The 18615-nt window shown below is 40.6% G+C and overlaps 1 protein-coding gene across 5 annotated transcripts in view; it reads right to left on the bottom strand.

Annotated features, from left to right (window-relative positions):
• The window catches only part of LOC137237155 (uncharacterized), a 70753-nt gene that overhangs the window by 13834 nt on the left and 38304 nt on the right, over positions 1-18615 (bottom strand). For 3 of the 5 annotated variants that reach the window (XR_010948843.1, XR_010948842.1, XR_010948845.1), the window contains exon 3: positions 491-747. Coding sequence is in view for 1 of the 5 variants with exons in the window: in XM_067760471.1 (XP_067616572.1) it covers positions 544-747 (204 nt within the window). In the remaining 4 variants the exon portion in view is untranslated. Of the gene's footprint in view, positions 1-363; positions 748-18615 lie in introns of those variants that run through there. The other 2 variants (XR_010948844.1, XM_067760471.1) reach the window with 2 other exon arrangements.

Raw genomic sequence — 18615 nt, 5'->3', positions numbered from 1 at the left:
TTTTGTAAAGCACTCTTTTTTCTTTTCTAATAAAAGCGAATTAATACTGCAATTCTTATTTGGCTAAATTAATTTATGCGACATTGGAAATCCTTTGATTAATTCAACAAAACTAGGTCTAAGATGTTGGTTTTAAAACTTTTTTTTGTTAATTTCTTATTTTTGCATTTTTCAATTCCAACACTCCAAAGACTGAAAAATAGCTTTAAACTGATGATCGACCAAAAAAGTTCAGTCGACAAATTTACTAACGCAGCAGGTCAGTTTAACTCGACAGTAAAAAATATTAGAATAATGAAGTAAATTTTTTTATAATTACTGCAACTAAATTTGCCACCTCAATCATTTTGTGCCATCTACACCTCCTTCTTCAAATGTTATTGAATAAAGTAGCTGCAGAGATATGCCTTCTTAATTGTGTAAGTATAACCTATTATCTTTATATCAAAACTAATTGTATTAACTTATTCTAATTTAGAACTATACCTACATATCCATATAAACATTGTAAATATCGCATTGCAACAAAAGGGTTCAATGTTGCTATAAATGGTCGAGTTCGTATTTGACTTTTTTTGCTTGTAATGCCACAAGATTCTTCTGCATTCGATAGTACCCCGCCTTTTCACGAAAATATTCTATTTCAGCCAATATTCGTTCCTCCTCGGGAGAATATTTTTGTTTGTCCATTAAATTTTTGTTGGTATTTTTGTATGATTGTTCTTCTGAGTAATTATTATAAAGTTGCTGTATGTAAATTATTAATACATATATTGAATTAGTACAATGACTTTATATAAGTTGATACATATCAAAGGTCCCTAAGTTCATGAAAGGCATTTGTAAACGTTTTTTTTAGCTTGACTTGACATGCTGCGAACGTGTTTTGTAATTAAAATTTAAGTAACTTCCCGATAAGCTACAAGCTTGAAACTTGGAATATAGTTCAGAACCCGATGACAATGCAATAAACCAAAACTTGCGGTAGAGGAACGCACACTCCCCAGGGAAACGCGAGTCACTCTAGCTCAACTTCTATCTGGATACTGTAACAGGTTAAACTCTTACCTATCCAGAATCAACCCCTACATACAAAATGTATGCCCTGCTTGCAATGTGTCCCCACATGACACCAACCATCTCCTTAATTGTAGTGTGGAACCAACGCCTCTAACACCCCTCTCATTATGGTCCACCCCTGTGGAAACAGCAAGTTTCCTCCGACTCCCGTTAGAGGACATTGATGAAAATTTGTGATTGGTCGCACCTATTGGATGGGGCGAAGCACTGCTACAACAACAATGCAATAATATAAAAAAAACTCCGATAGGTGGCGCATGGATCGAAATATTTCAAAAAATCGTTTTCGTGGTCCGATTTGGCTCATATTTGGAACACAAAATACATACAAGAATAGAATGCGACATATGAAAACAATCGCCGCCAGGTGGCGCAAGGATCGAGATATTCAAAAAAATCGTATTTGTGGTCCGATCAGTCTCATATTTGGAACACATATTACATATATGAATAGAAAGCGGCACATGAAAAAAATCGCCACCAGATGGCCCAAGGATCGAGATATTCAAAAAAAATCGTATTTGTGGTCTGATTAGGCTCATATTTGGAACACAAATCACATACATGAATAGAAAGCGACACATGAAAAAAATTACCGCCAGGTGGCACAAGGAACGAGATATTAAAAAAAATCGTATTTGTGGTCCGATTAGGCTCATATTTGGAACACATATTACATAAAGAAATAGAAATCACTTCATAAAAAACCCGCTAGGTGTGGCAAAAATTTTAAGTTAAACGGTTTTATTGAAAACAATACTTACATTAAGTAATAATAATACTAAAAGCTAGAACATAATTAGGTAGGTCCTAGGTACTCGTCATCACACTCCTCATCAATCTAGGACGTTGATCAGAAAATTAAATAAAAGCGTTGGGCGCGTGAAATGTATAACAAATGTGAGGCGTATCATAACCTTATTAAGGTTCAGTTGGTCTTACTTATGACTATCAATAAAAATTTTACGCGTTGTTGTTGTTGTTGTAGCAATGTTTCGCCCAACCTAATAGCTGCGACCGATCACAAAATGTCATCAATATCCTCTAACGGGAGTACAAGGAAACTTGCTGTTTCGACAGGGGTGGACCATAATGAAAAGGGTGTTAGAGGCGTTGGTTCCACATTACAATTAAAGAGATGGTTGGTGTCATGTGGGGACACATTGCAAGCGGGGCATACATTTTGTATGTCGGGGTTGATTCTGGATATGTAAGAGTTTAACCTGTTACAGTATCCTGAACGAAGTTGAACCAGAGTGACTCGCGTTTCCCTGGGGAGTATGCGTTCCTCTTCCGCAAGTTTTGGGTACTGATCCCTGAGTACAGGATTCACCGAGCAATTCCCGGCATAAAGATCCGACGCCTGTTTGTGGAGTTCACCAAGGACCTGCTTGTGTTTTTTTGCTTCATACGGCTGAGTTCTCAGGTGCCGTATTTCCTCAAAATGCTTACGGAGATGACTCCTTAAGTCCCTAGGCGGTGCTGGCTCATAATCAGATGTCTGTTGGGATGCCCAGGTTTCTGAGTATTCAACAGGAACTGTTTGGTTAGCATCTAATTTCTCTCCCTGATGTGGAGTATTCTCGCCTCATTATGTAGATGGTGTTCTGGGGACATAAGAAGACAGCCCGTTGCGGTCCTGAGCACAGTATTTTGGCAGGCCTGTAGCTTCTTCCAGTGGGTAGTTTTTAGGCTTGGCGACCATATAGGGGACGCGTAGCACGCAAACGGCTGGCCAATTGCTTTGTATGTGGTAATCAGCGTTTCTTTGTCTTTTCCTAAAGTACTGCCAGCAAGGGATTTGAGGATTTTATTACGGCTCTAGATTTTCGGAGCAATAGTGGTTGTGCGCTCACCAAAATGTAGATCCTGATCAAACGTCACACCCAAGATGTTGGGGTATAGGACAGTCGGTAGCGTAGTGCCATCGACGTGGATGTTCAAAATGGTCGACATTTGGGACGTCCAAGTTGTAAATAAGGTCGCGGATGATTTATTCGGTGATAATGCCAGGTTCCGCGAGGCGGAAAAACTGGAGAGATCAGGGAGGTAGCCGTTTATTCTGTTGGAAAGCTCATCGAAGCATCATCGGCGTAAGAAACGATAGTAACTCCTTCCGGTGGCGAAGGAGTTTTGATGAGTAAAAGTTAAACAAAAGTGGGGATAGGACACCACCCTGTGGCACCCCTTGTTTAATTCTTCTTGGCTTTGATATTTCGTTTCTGAATTGCACCGATGCCTGCCGACCACCCAGATAATTCGCGGTCCACCTTTTAAGACATGGGGGAAGGGTAGACCCTTCCAAGTCTTGCAGTAACGTGCCATGATTGACCGTATCAAAAGCTTTTGATAGGTCTAGCGCTACGAGTACTGTTCTATGGTGGGGCTTCTGATTTAAACCACAATTTATCTGGGTGCCAATGGCATTTAGCGCGGTGGTGGTGCCATGGAGTTTTCTAAAGCCATGCTGATGACAGGCTAGCTGCTAATTTGCTGTGAAGTAGGGGAGCAAAATGGCTTCAAGCGTCTTGGCTACTGGCGATAGGAGAGATATCGGACGATATGACTCTCCTATGTTAGCTGGTTTCCCAGCCTTTAGTAGCGGGACCACCTTGGCCATTTTCCATTTTTCGGGTATGACAAAGGTGGAAAGACAGGTTGGAGACATGTGCTAAATATTAGAAACCCTCTTTCCCTAGGCTTTTGAGCATCGGCATGGCTATGCCGTCTGGGCCCACTGCTTTGGATGGTTTAGCATGATCGATGGCATCCTCAACCTCTTTGGCGGTGATGGTAATTGGTGACGCGCTGAACTTATGTTTACGTGCGTGTCTGTTGGCCCTCCGTCTATTTTTGTCGACCGTAGAATGCATTATGTATTGTCGGCAGAAAGCGCTCACGCATTTTTTCGCATCCGACAGCACTTTGTCGCCAAAGGCGATGGAAACTTTGTCATTGTGCCTAGACGGATTCGATAGGGACTTTACAGTGGACCAAACTTTACCTACACCGGCAGAGGTTACAACCGCTTAGGTGCTCCTCCCATTTCGCCCGCTTGTGTTCATCCACAAGCAATCTGATGCGTTGGCTTATATCTCTTATTTGGGGGTCGCCGGGATCGAGCTGTCTTATAAGGTCACGTTCTCTCGATAAACTTGCGGCCTCTGCCGGGAAGTGGGGCCGAATTTCGGGAATTCTACCGGCGGGAATGAAACGAGCCGAGGCGGATTCAATGACCTTGCGGAAAGCACGCTCCTCTTGGCGGCATCAGTTGGGATAGGGAGGGCAGCAAAGCGGTTGTCTGTAAAGGATTTGTATTCGTGCCACTTTCCTTTTTTAAAGTTAATGAAAGTGCGTTTTTCTGCGACGATGAAGTCGGCGGGACGCTCGAGCGAAATAAGTATAGGCAGGTGGTCGGATGCCAATGTTACCGTCGGCTGACAGTTGACGCAGTTTACGAGTTCTGCGCTCACGATTGAAATATCCGGCGAACTGTGACAGCTTCCTACCATACGTATGGGGGCGTCTCCGTTTATAGTGCAGAACGTCGTTTCTTCTACTTGATACGCTAACATCTCACCCCTACTGTCCACCCGCAAGTTTGAATGCCATAGATCGTGATGGGCATTGAAATCGCCTAAGATAATGCGATTGTTTCCAGTGAGTACGCCGCTGATATCAGGGCGGTATCCACTAGGGCAACAGGTGACAGGAGGGATGTAGATGTTGATGATTTCTAGATTTGCATCGCCCGACCGGACAGATAATCCTTGACGTTCTAAGACACTGTCCCTGCGGTCGATGTCGGGATCAAATATATGATATTGCGCAGTGTGGTGTATGATAAACGCGAGGCCGCCTCCATTTCCGCTCTCGCGATCTTTTCTGTGGACATTATACCCAGAACAGGTCTGCAATGCAGATCTTGCTGTGAATTTAGTATCTTGAATCGCAGCAATGCGGATGTTGTGCCGCTTCATGAAGTCGACTATCTCCGTGATCTTCCCAGTTAATCCATTACAGTTTAACTGCAGAATTCTGAAGTGCATAGGGGGAGACGTCGTCACCCTGGGACTAAGTGACGGGTGACTACGCCTGGGTTGTGGAAGCCCAGAACGCGATTTCTGTTGAGACCCTGGGACTAGACGTCCTTGGGTAGGCATTGGGGTACCCGGTGTATTTGGGTATGCGGCTTGGCAACATGGCGCAATGAAACCCGTCGGGGGGTTCCCGTCGCGGAGACCAGAACATCTAGGAAAGTGGCACCGTCCATGGCAGGAGCTGCATTGGGCGGATGTCGCAAACGTATATATTCTGTGCTGGCAAACTGTGCAAAGGGAGGTAGGGACTAAGAGTCTGTTTCCCTGACCTGCACAATTGCTGCCGGAAAAGAGGGGGGAAGAAGACGGGGGTAGGGCCTGATGCTCGACATTGCTCCCGACTCCACTACGGAGATTTTAGGTATGAGTGGGAGCAGCCGTGTGAGTTGGTGGCGCCGTGGGGCGCGAGCAACAGCGGGAACTTGTTGTGGCTTGCTGAGCAGCGGGGCTGCTGGAAGGTAGCGGGGGGAGCTAAGGCGCAGACTACGGGACGTCCTAGGACGTGAACAGCAAGGACCCACAAAAGATTTATAGAAGTTACGTGGGCGACTGGTTTGGGGTCTAGCCAAGAACAACTTGTCCGATGCTACCCCCCCTACACGAGATTCACTGGCAAGTCCTAAAAAGATTCTTTTCCGGCAGATGCAGCAAAACCATTTCTCAGGACCGGAGTCAGGAGACGGACCCGGATTGGGTTCGATACCTTCCCGGAACAAGAGAATATGGAGCAGTCCCGCTGCAAGGAGCTGCTGGAGGATGCCAATTTGTGGGAGGGACGCAACAAATTAAACGGGGTTACACTGAAATGGCAGTCCTTGGTCGGGAAAAATCCCGAGTCGCTCCGGTACGTAGAACCGACGGCCTTGGGAAGCGAAAATTCTACGCGTCCAACGCTTTTATTTAATTGTCTGATCAACGCCCTAGATTGATGAGGAGTGTGATGACTAGTACCTAGGACCTACCTAATTATTTTCTAGCTTTTAGTATTATTATTACTTCATGTAGGTGTTGTTTTCAATAAAACCGTTTAACTTAGTTTTTTATACTCAGCTGAGCAGAGCTCACAGAGTATATTAATTTTGTTCGCATAACGGTAATCCGTAACTATAAATAATCGAGATAGATATAGGCTTCTATATATGAAAATGATCTGGGCGAAAAAAAGAAATTCATTTAGCCATGCCCGTCCGTCCGTCCGTCCGCAAACACGATAACTTAAGTAAATTTTGAGGTATCTTGATGAAATTTGGTATGTAGGTTCCTGGGCACTCATCTCAGATCGCTGTTTAAAATGAACGAAATCGGACCATAACCACGCCCACTTTTTCGATATCGAAAATTTCGAAAAACAGAAAAAGTGCGATATTTCATTACCAACTACGGCTAAAGCGATGAAACTTGGTAGGTGGGTTGACCTTATGACGCAGAATAGCAAATTAGTAAAATTTTGGACAATGGGAGTGGCACCGCCCACTTTTAAAAGAAGGTAGTTTCAAAGTTTTGCAAGCTGTAATTTGGCAGTCGTTGAAGATATCATGATGAAATTTGGCAGGAACGTTACTCCTATTACTATATGTATGCTTAATAAAAATTAACAAAATCGGAGAACGATCACGCCCACTTTTTTAAAAAAAAATTTTAAAAGTCAAATTTTAACAAAAAATTGAATATCTTCACAGTATATAAGTAAATTATGTCAACATTCAACTCCAGTAATGATATGGAGCAACAAAATACAAAAATAAAAGAAAATTTCAAAATGGGCGTGGCTCCGCCCTTTTTCTTTTATTTTGTCTAGAATACTTTTAATGCCATAAATCGAACAAAAATTTACCAACCCTTATGAAACCTGGTATGGGCGTAGATTCTATAACGATAACTGTTTTCTGTGAAAATGGTCGAAATCGGTTGAAGCCACGCCCAGTTTTTAAACACAGCCGACCGTCTGTCCTTCCGCTCGGCCGTTAACACGATAACTTGAGCAAAAATCGATATATCTTTACTAAACTTAGTTCACGTCCGTGCTAAACAGAGCTGACGGAAACTCCAACACATTAACAGAATTTTTGACATCACTAATACACTCGCATACATTTTTCCTTTTATTCGTATGGAAAACCATGGTATGTATGTGTATGCATACACGTATACAGAAGGTCAGGTTTGTCATTCGCCTCTAACAACCTGATAGGAACTTTGCTTTACGCCCTTATGTAAATCTCCATCAGCCACATCTGTCAATTGATGCCTCAAATTACTGACAGCTGTCTAGCAGGGGTGCTTATCTGAACTCACTTTATCTTGGTATACAAAATGGCCGAAATCCGACTATGACCACGCCCACTTTTTCCATATCGAAAATTACGAAAAATTAAAAAAACGCCATAATTCTATACCAAATATGAAACAAGTAAGGAAGGCTAAGTTCGGGTGTAACCGAACATTACATACTCAGTTGAGAGCTATGGAGACCAAATAAGGGAAAATCACCATGTAGGAAAATGAACCTAGGGTAACCCTGTAATGTGTTGTTTGTACGATATGGGTATCAAATGAAAGATGTTAATGAATATTTTAAAAGGGCGTGGGCCTTAGTTCTATAGGTGGACGCCTTTTCGAGATATCGCCATAAAGGTGGACCAGGGGTGACTCTAGAATTTGTTTGTACGATATGGGTATCAAATGAAAGGTGTTAATGAGTATTTTAAAAGGGAGTGGGCCTTAGTTCTATAGGTGGACGCTTTTTCGAGATATCGCCATAAAGGTGGACCAGGGGTGGCTCTAGAATTTGTTTGTACGACATGGGTATCAAATGAAAGGTGTTAATGAGTATTTTAAAAGGGAGTGGGCCTTAGTTCTATAGGTGGACGCCTTTTCGAGATATCGCCATAAAGGTGGACAAGGGGTCACACTAGAATTTGTTTGTACGATATGGGTATCAAATGAAAGGTGTTAATGAGTATTTTATAAGGGAGTGGGCCTTAGCTCTATAGGTGGACGCCTTTTCGGGATATCGTTATAAAGGTGGGCCAGGGGTGACTCTAGAATGCGTTTGTACAATATGGGTGTCAAACGAAAGGTGTTAATGAGTATTTTAAAAGGGAGTGGGCCTTAGTTCTATGGGTGGACGCCTTTTCGAGATATCACCATAAAGGTGGACCAGGGGTGACTCTAGAATTTGTTTGTACGATATGGGAATCAAATGAAAGGTGTTAATGAGTATTTTAAAAGGGAGTGGGCCTTAGTTTTATAGGTGGACGCCTTTTCGAGATATCGCCATAAAGGTGGAACAGGGATGACTCTAGAATGCGTCTATACAATATGGGTATCAAACGAAAGGTGTTAATGAGGATTTTAAAAGGGAGTGGGCCTTAGTTCTATAGGTGGACGCCTGTTCGGGATATCGTTATAAAGGTGGACCAGGGTTGACTCTAGAATGCGTTTGTACATTATGAGTATCAAACGAAAGGTGATAATGAGTATTTTAAAAGGGAGTGGGCCTTAGTTCTATAGGTGGACGCCTTTTCGATATATCGCCATAAAGGTGGACCAGGGGAGACTCTATAATGTGTTTGTACAATATGGGTGTCAAATTAAAGGTATTAATGACGATTTTAAAAGGGAGTGGTGTATATGTGAAGGCGTTTTCGAGATTTCGACCAAAATGTGGACCAGGGTGACCCAGAACATCATGTCGGGTACCGCTAATTTATTTATATATGTAATACCACGAACAGTATTCCTGCCATGATTCCAAGGGCTTTCAATTTCGCCCTGCAGAACTTTTTCATTTTCTTCCACTTCATATGGTAGGTGTCATACCCATTTTACAAAGTTTTTTTCTAAAGTTATATTTTGCGTCAATAAACCAATGAAATTACCATGTTTCATCCCTTTTTTCGTATTTGGTATAGAATTATGGCATTTTTTTCACTTTTCGTAATTTTCGAAATCGAAAAAGTGGGCGTGGTCATAGTCGGATTTCGGCCATTTTTTATACCAATACAAAGTGTGTTCAGATAATTATATGAACTGAGTTTAGTAAAGATATATCTATTTTTGCTCAAGTTATCGTGTTAACGGCCGATCGGAAGGACAGACGATCTACTGTGTATAAAAACTGGGCGTGGCTTCAACCGATTTCGCCCTCTTTCACGGAAAACAGTTATCGTCCTAGAATCTAAGCGCCTACCAAATTTCACAAGGATTGGTAAATATTTGTTCGACTTATGGCATTAAATGTATCCTAGACAAATCAAATGAAAAGGGCGGAGCCACGCCCATTTTGAAATTTTCTTTTGTTTTTGTATTTTGTTGCACCATATCATTACTGGAGTTGAATGTTGACATAATTTACCTATATACTGTAAAGATATTAAATTTTTTGTAAAAATTTCACTTTAAAAAAAAAATTTTTTTAAAGTGGGCGTGGTCGTTCTCCGATTTTGTTAATTTTTATAAAGCATACATATAGTAATACAAGTAACGTTCCTGCCAAATTTCATCATGATATGTTCAACGACTGCCAAATTACAGCTTGCAAAACTTCTAAATTACCTTCTTTTAAAAGTGGGCGGTGCCACGCCCATTGTCCAAAATTTTACTTATTTTCTATTCTGCGTCATAAGTTCAACCCACGTACCAAGTTTCATCGCTTTATCCGTCTTTGGTAATGAATTATCGCACTTTTTCGATTTTTCGAAATTTTCGATATCGAAAAAGTGGGCGTGGTTATAGTCCGATATCGTTCAATTTAAATAGCGATCTGAGATGAGTGCCCAGGAACCTACATACCAAATTTCGTCAAGATACCTCAAAATTTACTCAAGTTATCGTGTTAACGGACGGACGGACGGACATGGCTCAATCAATTTTTTTTCGATACTGATGATTTTGATATATGGAAGTCTATATCTATCTCGATTCCTTTATACCTGTACAACCAACCTTTATCCAATCAAAGTTAATATATCGCCAAAAAGGTGGACCAGGGGAGACTCTATAATGTGTTTGTACAATATGGGTGTCAAATTAAAGGTATTAATGACGATTTTAAAAGGGAGTGGTGGTAGTTTTATATGTGGACCAGGGTGACCCAGAACATCATGTCGGGTACCGCTAATTTATTTATATATGTAATACCACGAACAGTATTCCTGCCATGATTCCAAGGGCTTTCAATTTCGCCCTGCAGAACTTTTTCATTTTCTTCCACTTCATATGGTAGGTGTCATACCCAATTTACAAAGTTTTTTTCTAAAGTTATATTTTGCGTCAATAAACCAATGAAATTACCATGTTTCATCCCTTTTTTCGTATTTGGTATAGAATTATGGCATTTTTTTCATTTTTCGTAATTTTCGAAATCGAAAAAGTGGGCGTGCTCATAGTCGGATTTCGGCCATTTTTTATACCAATACAAAGTGTGTTCAGATAATTATATGAACTGAGTTTAGTAAAGATATATCGATTTTTGCTCAAGTTATCGTGTTAACGGCCGATCGGAAGGACACACGATCTACTGTGTATAAAAACTGGGCGTGGCTTCAACCGATTTCGCCCTTTTTCGCGGAAAACAGTTATCGTCCTAGAATCTAAGCGCCTACCAAATTTCACAAGGATTGGTAAATATTTGTTCGACTTATGGCATTAAATGTATCCTAGACAAATCAAATGAAAAAGGGCGGAGCCACGCCCATTTTGAAATTTTCTTTTGTTTTTGTATTTTGTTGCACCATATCATTACTGGAGTTGAATGTTGACACAATTTACTTATATACTGTAAAGATATTAAATTTTTTGTAAAAATTTCACTTTAAAAAAATTTTTTTTTAAAGTGGGCGTGGTCGTTCTCCGATTTTGTTAATTTTTATAAAGCATACATATAGTAATACAAGTAAAGTTCCTGCCAAATTTCATCATGATATGTTCAACGACTGCCAAATTACAGCTTGCAAAACTTCTAAATTACCTTCTTTTAAAAGTGGGCGGTGCCACGCCCATTGTCCAAAATTTTACTTATTTTCTATTCTGCGTCATAAGTTCAACCCACCTACCAAGTTTCATCGCTTTATCCGTCTTTGGTAATGAATTATCGCACTTTTTCGATTTTTCGAAATTTTCGATATCGAAAAAGTGGGCGTGGTTATAGTCCGATATCGTTCATTTTAAATAGCGATCTGAGATGAGTGCCCAGGAACCTACATACCAAATTTCGTCAAGATACCTCAAAATTTACTCAAGTTATCGTGTTAACGGACGGACGGACGGACATGGCTCAATCAATTTTTTTTCGATACTGATGATTTTGATATATGGAAGTCTATATCTATCTCGATTCCTTTATACCTGTACAACCAACCTTTATCCAATCAAAGTTAATATACTCTGTGAGCTCTGCTCAACTGAGTATAAAAAGGGATGAAAAATGGTGATTGGATTGGTTTTTTGACGCAAAATATAATTTTGGAAAAACTTTGTAAACTGGGTGTCACACCTACCATATTAAGTAGAAGAAAATGAAAAAAATTCTGCCGGGCGAAATCAAAAGCCCTTGGAATCTTGGCAGGAACAGTATCGGGGTATTATATATAAAAATAAATTAGCGGTACCCGACAGATGATGTTCTGGGTCACCCTGGTCCACATTTTGGTCGATATCTCGAAAACTCCTTCACATATACAACTACGGGCCACTACCTTTTAAAAACCTCATCAGTACCTTTAATTTGATACCCATATCGTACAAACACGTTATAGAGTCACCCCTGGTCTACTTTTATGTCGATATCTCGAAAAGGCGACCACCTATAGAACTAAGGCCCACTCCCTTTTAAAATACTCATTAACACCTTTCATTTGATACCCATACCGTAGAAACAAATTCTAAAGTCACCCCTGGTCCCACTCCCTTTTAAAATACTCATTAACACCTTTCATTTGATACCCATATCGTACAAACGCATTCTAGAGTCACCCCTGGTCTACTTTTATGTCGATATCTCGAAAAGGCGACCACCTATAGAACTAAGGCTCACTCCCTTTTAAAATACTCATTAACACCTTTCATTTGATATCCATATCGTACAAACAAATTCTATACTCACCCCTGGTCCATCTTTATGGCGATATCTCGAAAAGGCGTCCATCTATAGAACTAATGCCTACTCCCTTTTAAATAATCATTAACACTTTTCATTTGATACCCATATCGTACAAACGCATTCCAGAGTCACACCTGGTCTACTTTTATGTCGATATCTCGAAAAGGCGACCACCTATAGAACTAAGGCCGACTCCTTTTTAAAATACTCATTAACACCTTTCGTTTGATACCCATATCATACAAACGCATTCTAGAGACACCCCTGGTCCACTTTTATACAACTCCCTCCCTCCTAAAATACATGGTGATTTTCCCTTATTTTATCTCCATAGCTCTCAGCTGATAATGAAATGTTCGGTTACACCCGAACTTAGCCTTCCTTACTTGTTTTTATTTATTTTATTTTAGATTTTGTATGATGTAGTAAAACAAAAACTTTGAAACGCAAAAATTCATCTTAATAATAGCCGTGTTTTAATTCGGTATAAGTTTCGTTTGCGCGTGAAAAAAAAACGCCTATCCTCGCTTAGATAATGCTTAGGAGACTCATCTAGCGGCAGTGGTTAAACAACTAGCAACTAGCACAGGGTGTACCGAAAAGCGTGTCTCCCTCTGTTGTATTTCTGTGTATAACATATAGCTGTTGTGATAAATAGTGGACGCGCATTGAATACATAGAATTAGTTCAGAGGGTGAAACATAGACACATATTTCAGTTACATCTGAGTATAATGCGTATTGAAATTTAGTAGTACTAATTTTATGCGTAGCAATTTCAGAGGTGTCTTTAAAGTTTGTTGCTTAGCAGTCCATATAAAGTTTAAGCGTAAACGTATATAGTTGAGAAAGTATTTTTTTGGAACACCATGTCTCAAAATTCTGGACAGCGTCGTGGCGAGACTTTGGGCAATGAAACTGAAATAATTAAAAAGGCTCCTCGTCTAAGAGATTCATCTCCTAACCTCATCCGTACAATCGACCAACGACTGATAAAGTACAATTACTCGTTGTCCAATAAAATAATGGAAGCAGAAAAACGTATGATGGAGTTCACATGCAGAAAACTGGATGATAAATCTGAAGGCCTGAAGAAGGAGTTAAACGAGTTAAGTGGCAGAATTAATCGCATGGAGGGTATGTTTGAGAGGATTGGGCACCTCGAAAATGAAATAGCCACACTAAAACAGAGAGTATGTAGCAGGCAAACTTTATATCTAAGCAAGAATTCCAAATTGCTGCATGCGACGTCCGAGTTCATGGGATTCCCTTCGAGGAAGGGGAAAGCTTACAAAAGATCTTCCACCACCTCTGCTTCACGCTAAACTTTATAAAAATCTTGACGAGTTGAGGTTTCTGTCATAAAAATGATATGGTGAAGATAAATGGATACCAACTTTTCAGAGTTGATAGAAGTGGTCATGGTGGTGGTGTTGCTATATATGTAAAAAGTAGTATGTCCTGTAAATTGTGTTGTTGTTCTAGTCCAGGTGATCCAGTGGAATATGTGTTTGTTCATGTGTTTTCTGAGAATAATAGTAGCTTCTTATCGGCTGTGCATACAGACCGAATCGACTAGTATATTTTTCCACGTTTATTGAATTTCTTCAATCGTTACTAATAGACTACGACAATATTATCATCGCTGGAGATTTTAATAGTAACCTACTGGTGGATGCCAGTTTAAAACAAAGCATGGAATCTCTGGGACTTTTTCCCACAAACTGTGCTATACCAACGCATTTCACAAATACTAACTATTTTCTATTAGATTTATTTTTTGTCAATGATCTTCATAAAATGATTCACTACACGCAACAATCCGCCTCCAGCTTCACAAAACACGACCTGATATTCCTAAACTACAACTTCCAAACATCATGTAGGCCAAGTTCGTTCACGTATCGCGATTACAGAAGTATAGATTATTATTATCTTGCTGAGTCCGTTTAGTCGGTTGAATGGAGCTTGATTCGTACGTTAACATCGGTTGATGACCAGACGAAGTTTCTGCAGGATAACATAAATAAGTTAATCGATGATCACGTTCCACTAAAAATAAAAACACCTAAATACAATAATAGCCCTTGGTTCAATGCTACATTAAAACACCTTATCCACCTTCGTAACCAAGCCTACTCACGGTGGAAAAGGTACAAAACAGTCGAAGCGCATAGCTGCTTTAAAACAGCTCGGCTTACTGCAAACAAAGCCATAAGGCTGGCCAAGGCAAATTATTTTAAGTATAAGTTTAGTTCTCCTTTGAATACAAAAGAAAAGTGAAACAAAATCAAACAAATAGGAATTGGTAAGCCAAAAAGTGACCTGTCTCATCCCCCTAATGTCGACATCAACGAAATAAATAATACCTTTGTAAGACTACCAAACTCTGCCGACAACGTGTGTATTGATAACTACTCTGTGCGTGTTAATGTTGACACTAGCCCTTTTGAGTTTGTTTGTGTCGATAATTGTGATGTTTTACAAGCCATACTTTCTGTGAAGCCTAACGCAATGGGGCTTGATGGTATATGTTCAAAGTTTTTAAAAGTCATTCTTCCCAAAATCCTTCCCCACATTACTTACTTGGTCAACTCAATTCTGACGACCGGTGTCTTCCCAATATACTGGAGAGCTGCAGAAGTTATTCCAATCCGTAAACAAAATAATGAGTATCGACCAATAGCCATACTCCCTTTCCTCTCTAAGGTCGTTGAACATATTCTACATGGGCAAATCTGATCACATGTACATGAATACAAGCTCCTGTCAGACAGTCAGTCCGGTTCCAGGTCAAAGCGGAGCTGTACAACGGCACTATAATCTGTGACAGAAGAAATTCGTGAGCGAGTGGATGAAAGTTACATTGCCTTCTTAACACTTCTTGACCACTAAAGCTTTTGATCCTGTAGACCACACTCTGCTCTGTAGGAAGCTGGAAAACTTATTTAACTTCTCTGGTCATGCAGTTGCCCTTATAAGATCATATCTTGGCGATAGGACTCAAGCAGTATGTATAGATGGTAAAAAGTCTGACTTCCTACATGTCTTAAGAGGCGTCCCTCAAGGCTCTATCCTGGGTCCTCTGTTATTTGTTCTGTATATCAATGACTTACCCGATGTCCGTAAGTATTGTAATGTTCATATCTACTCTGATGATGTGCAGTTGTTTACATGTTGTCCTCGTGATCAAACTAGCTTGTGCATAAGTAACTTAAACCACGATTTGAATCAAATATTTTCATGGGCTACTATGAATGGCTTATGTATAAATCCGAATAAGTCAAAATGTATTGTTATTCATAGAAGGTCTTTTCCCTTTAATGATTTAGAGAATGTAGTGTTTGACAATTCCGTTATAGAATACGTAGATACGGCGAAAAACTTAGGTGTAATTTTCAACAAAACATTGACATGGAAAGACCATATTTTTAGAACGGTTGGAAAAGTGTATGGAATGCTTCGTACACTATGGTTAACACAGTATTTCACGCCTTTGCACATGAGACTACTTCTGGCTAAAGCGTACTTAATACCTACGCTACTCCATGGTTGTGTGATTTACTCAAACTGTGACTATGTGTGCAAGAACAAACTAAATGTTGTTTACAACAACATTGCTAGATATGTTTATGGTTTGAAAAGACTTGATTACGTATCACTACATGCTGAAAGGTTGCTAAACATTTCTTTCGAAAATCTTTTAAAAGTCAAAACACTGTCCTTCCTCCATAAATTGATACACACGAAGGAACCTGACTATCTATATCGTAAGCTGATTTTTCTGCAATCATCAAGATCGGTGCTTCTTCTTACGCACATTAGATACCGCATGCTAACCTCTGAACGCCAATTCTTTGTAACTGCAATACCTACGTCTTTGGAACTCCCTACCTACAAATCTTCGACTCTTAAGTAATGCTCTGAACTTCAAAAAAGAGCTAACATCATTTTTTAACGACTTTTAAACTGCATCTCAAATTGTTGTTGTTAAAATGTTCATTTTTAAGTCCCTTTTCCTTTCTCTGTCTTCTTTCTTTATTTGCTAAATACTATTCCATCTATAATCAGCCAAAGGTTATCATCACTACTGCTGTCTTTTAATATTTATTAATTACTTTTCTTCAATCGCGTTTCCAAACTCGTCGTGAACGGTTCGCTGAAATTCCTTGCAGCTCAACCATATGAAAAATTGGACTTTATAACATGTGGTTGAGTACAAATCCAGACTGCAAGGAATTTCACAGCGTTACACGTAAGTAAAACATGTTTCGCGTCAAATAAATAAAAAAAAAAAATCAACATTTTCTACAAATAATAAATAAACCACTCACGGGAAGTGTTAAAATATATGTATAAAACTTGCGTTTTATACGCCATTTCAGTTGCAAAAACATACAAGTGCTATCGGGCCAATAACCGAAAAAATGAATTTCTAACATTACTATAATGTTTAAAAGAAAAAAAAAATAATTTACAAAAATGTGTAAAATTAAACATACATAAAGCTATCGTTTTATGTATATACATACGTTCCGTTGTGGGGGGACAGTGCTTTGCGCTTTCCTTGATATTGAGGGTGCCTTTGACAACACATCTCACGAAAGCGTAAACATAGCACTGCAGAGAAGAGGAGTTCAGGTGCCAATCCAGAGATGGATTGACAATCTACTCCGCACAAGAATCGCTGAAGCTCAAGTAGGCAGCAGCGCAGTTAAGGTTATTACAACGAGATGGTGCCCCCAGGGAGGTGTCCTGTCACCCCTTTTGTGGAGCCTAGTAGTGGATGAACTCCTGCAAAAGCTATCAGACAGTGGCATAAAATGCCAAGGATATGCTGACGACATAGTCATAATTGCAAGGGGTAAATTCGAGAGTACGCTCTGTGACATAATACAAAGAGCATTGAACATTACAAGGGAATTGTGCGCCAATGTGGGTCTTAACATCAACCCATCTAAGACAACCATCATCCCCTTCACCAGAAGAAGGGTCCTACCAGCCCTGAGAGCAATAACAATAGATGGCGTGGAACTAGAATATGGAACCGCAGTGAAATACTTGGGGATCACTTTTGACACCAAGCTCTTATGGAAACAACACTTCGACTCCATGAAGACTAGGGCCACGAGGTCCGTCATGGTATGCAAACGTCTAGCAGGCAAATCATGGGGCTGTAGCCCACACGTGCTAAGATGGATGTATACCATGATAGTAAAACCTATGATAACATATGGCTCAATAGCCTGGGCGACGAGAACAACTCGGGCGACGACGAGGCAAGCACTGTCAAAACTTCAGCGACTGGCATGTGTGTACATCACGGGAGCCATGCGCACATGCCCCACAACAACGCTGGAAGCTATCCTCGATCTAACCCCGCTGTATATATCGATAGAGCAGTCAGCCAAGCGAGCCCTCCTAAATATAGTCAAGGAGGTCTCGGGCAAAGGTAAAGTCATATCGTCCCGGAACATGGAGGAATTGAGAGAGAAGATCCCAATCTCTCAACTCCCGAGGGATGACATCCTCAGGCAGATAGTATATGAGAAAAGATATAAAGTAGAACTGGGAGACAAGGGTACGTGGGAAGAAAACAGAATTGAGAGCATTCAGCAGCTAATCAGTATAGTATGGTATACCGATGGCTCGAAGACCCCAAAGGGGATTGGGTCTGGAGTCGTTGGACCCAGACCCATGATATCAATACCCCTGGGAGCATACCCGAGCATTTTTCAAGCGGAGGTGTTCGCCATAAGCCAGTGCGCGGACCTGAACCTTCAGCGGAAATACTCCAATGAGAAAACTGCCATACTCAGTGACAGCCAGGCCGCCCTCAAGGCCATCTCGGCATTTGAAATAAAATCAGCACTAGTCCTTGAGTGCGTGGAAAAGCTGAATCAACTAGGAACACACAATGAACTACTGTTGGCCTGGGTTCCTGGCCACAGGGGAGTCGAGGGAAACGAGCAGGCGGACAACCTGGCCAGGGAAGCAGCAACGATACGACCTATTGGTCCTGAGACATTCCTGCCAGTAGGCCCACAGGAAATTAGGGGGCATCTATTAGCAGAAGAAAAGGAAAAGAGGGAAGAACACTGGCGTAATATGCCAGGCCTAAGACAATCTAAGCTACTGTTATGGGGTTACTGCACAACTCGATACAGGGCATTTATAGGCCTCTCGGAAAATAACCTAAGGATTCTAACAGCTATTCTTACAGGACACTGTAGACTGAACAGCCACATGCAAAAGCTGGGTATAATATCGAACAACATATGCCGATTTTGCCATCGATCAGCGGAGACGGCGGACCATATCCTCCTGGAGTGTG

The sequence above is a fragment of the Eurosta solidaginis genome, chromosome 1 (assembly GCF_040869045.1).
Source record: "Eurosta solidaginis isolate ZX-2024a chromosome 1, ASM4086904v1, whole genome shotgun sequence".
Lineage (NCBI taxonomy): Eukaryota > Metazoa > Arthropoda > Insecta > Diptera > Tephritidae > Eurosta > Eurosta solidaginis.
The sequence above is the reverse complement of the archived record's forward strand: the minus strand, read 5'-3'. Positions and strand labels throughout refer to the sequence as shown.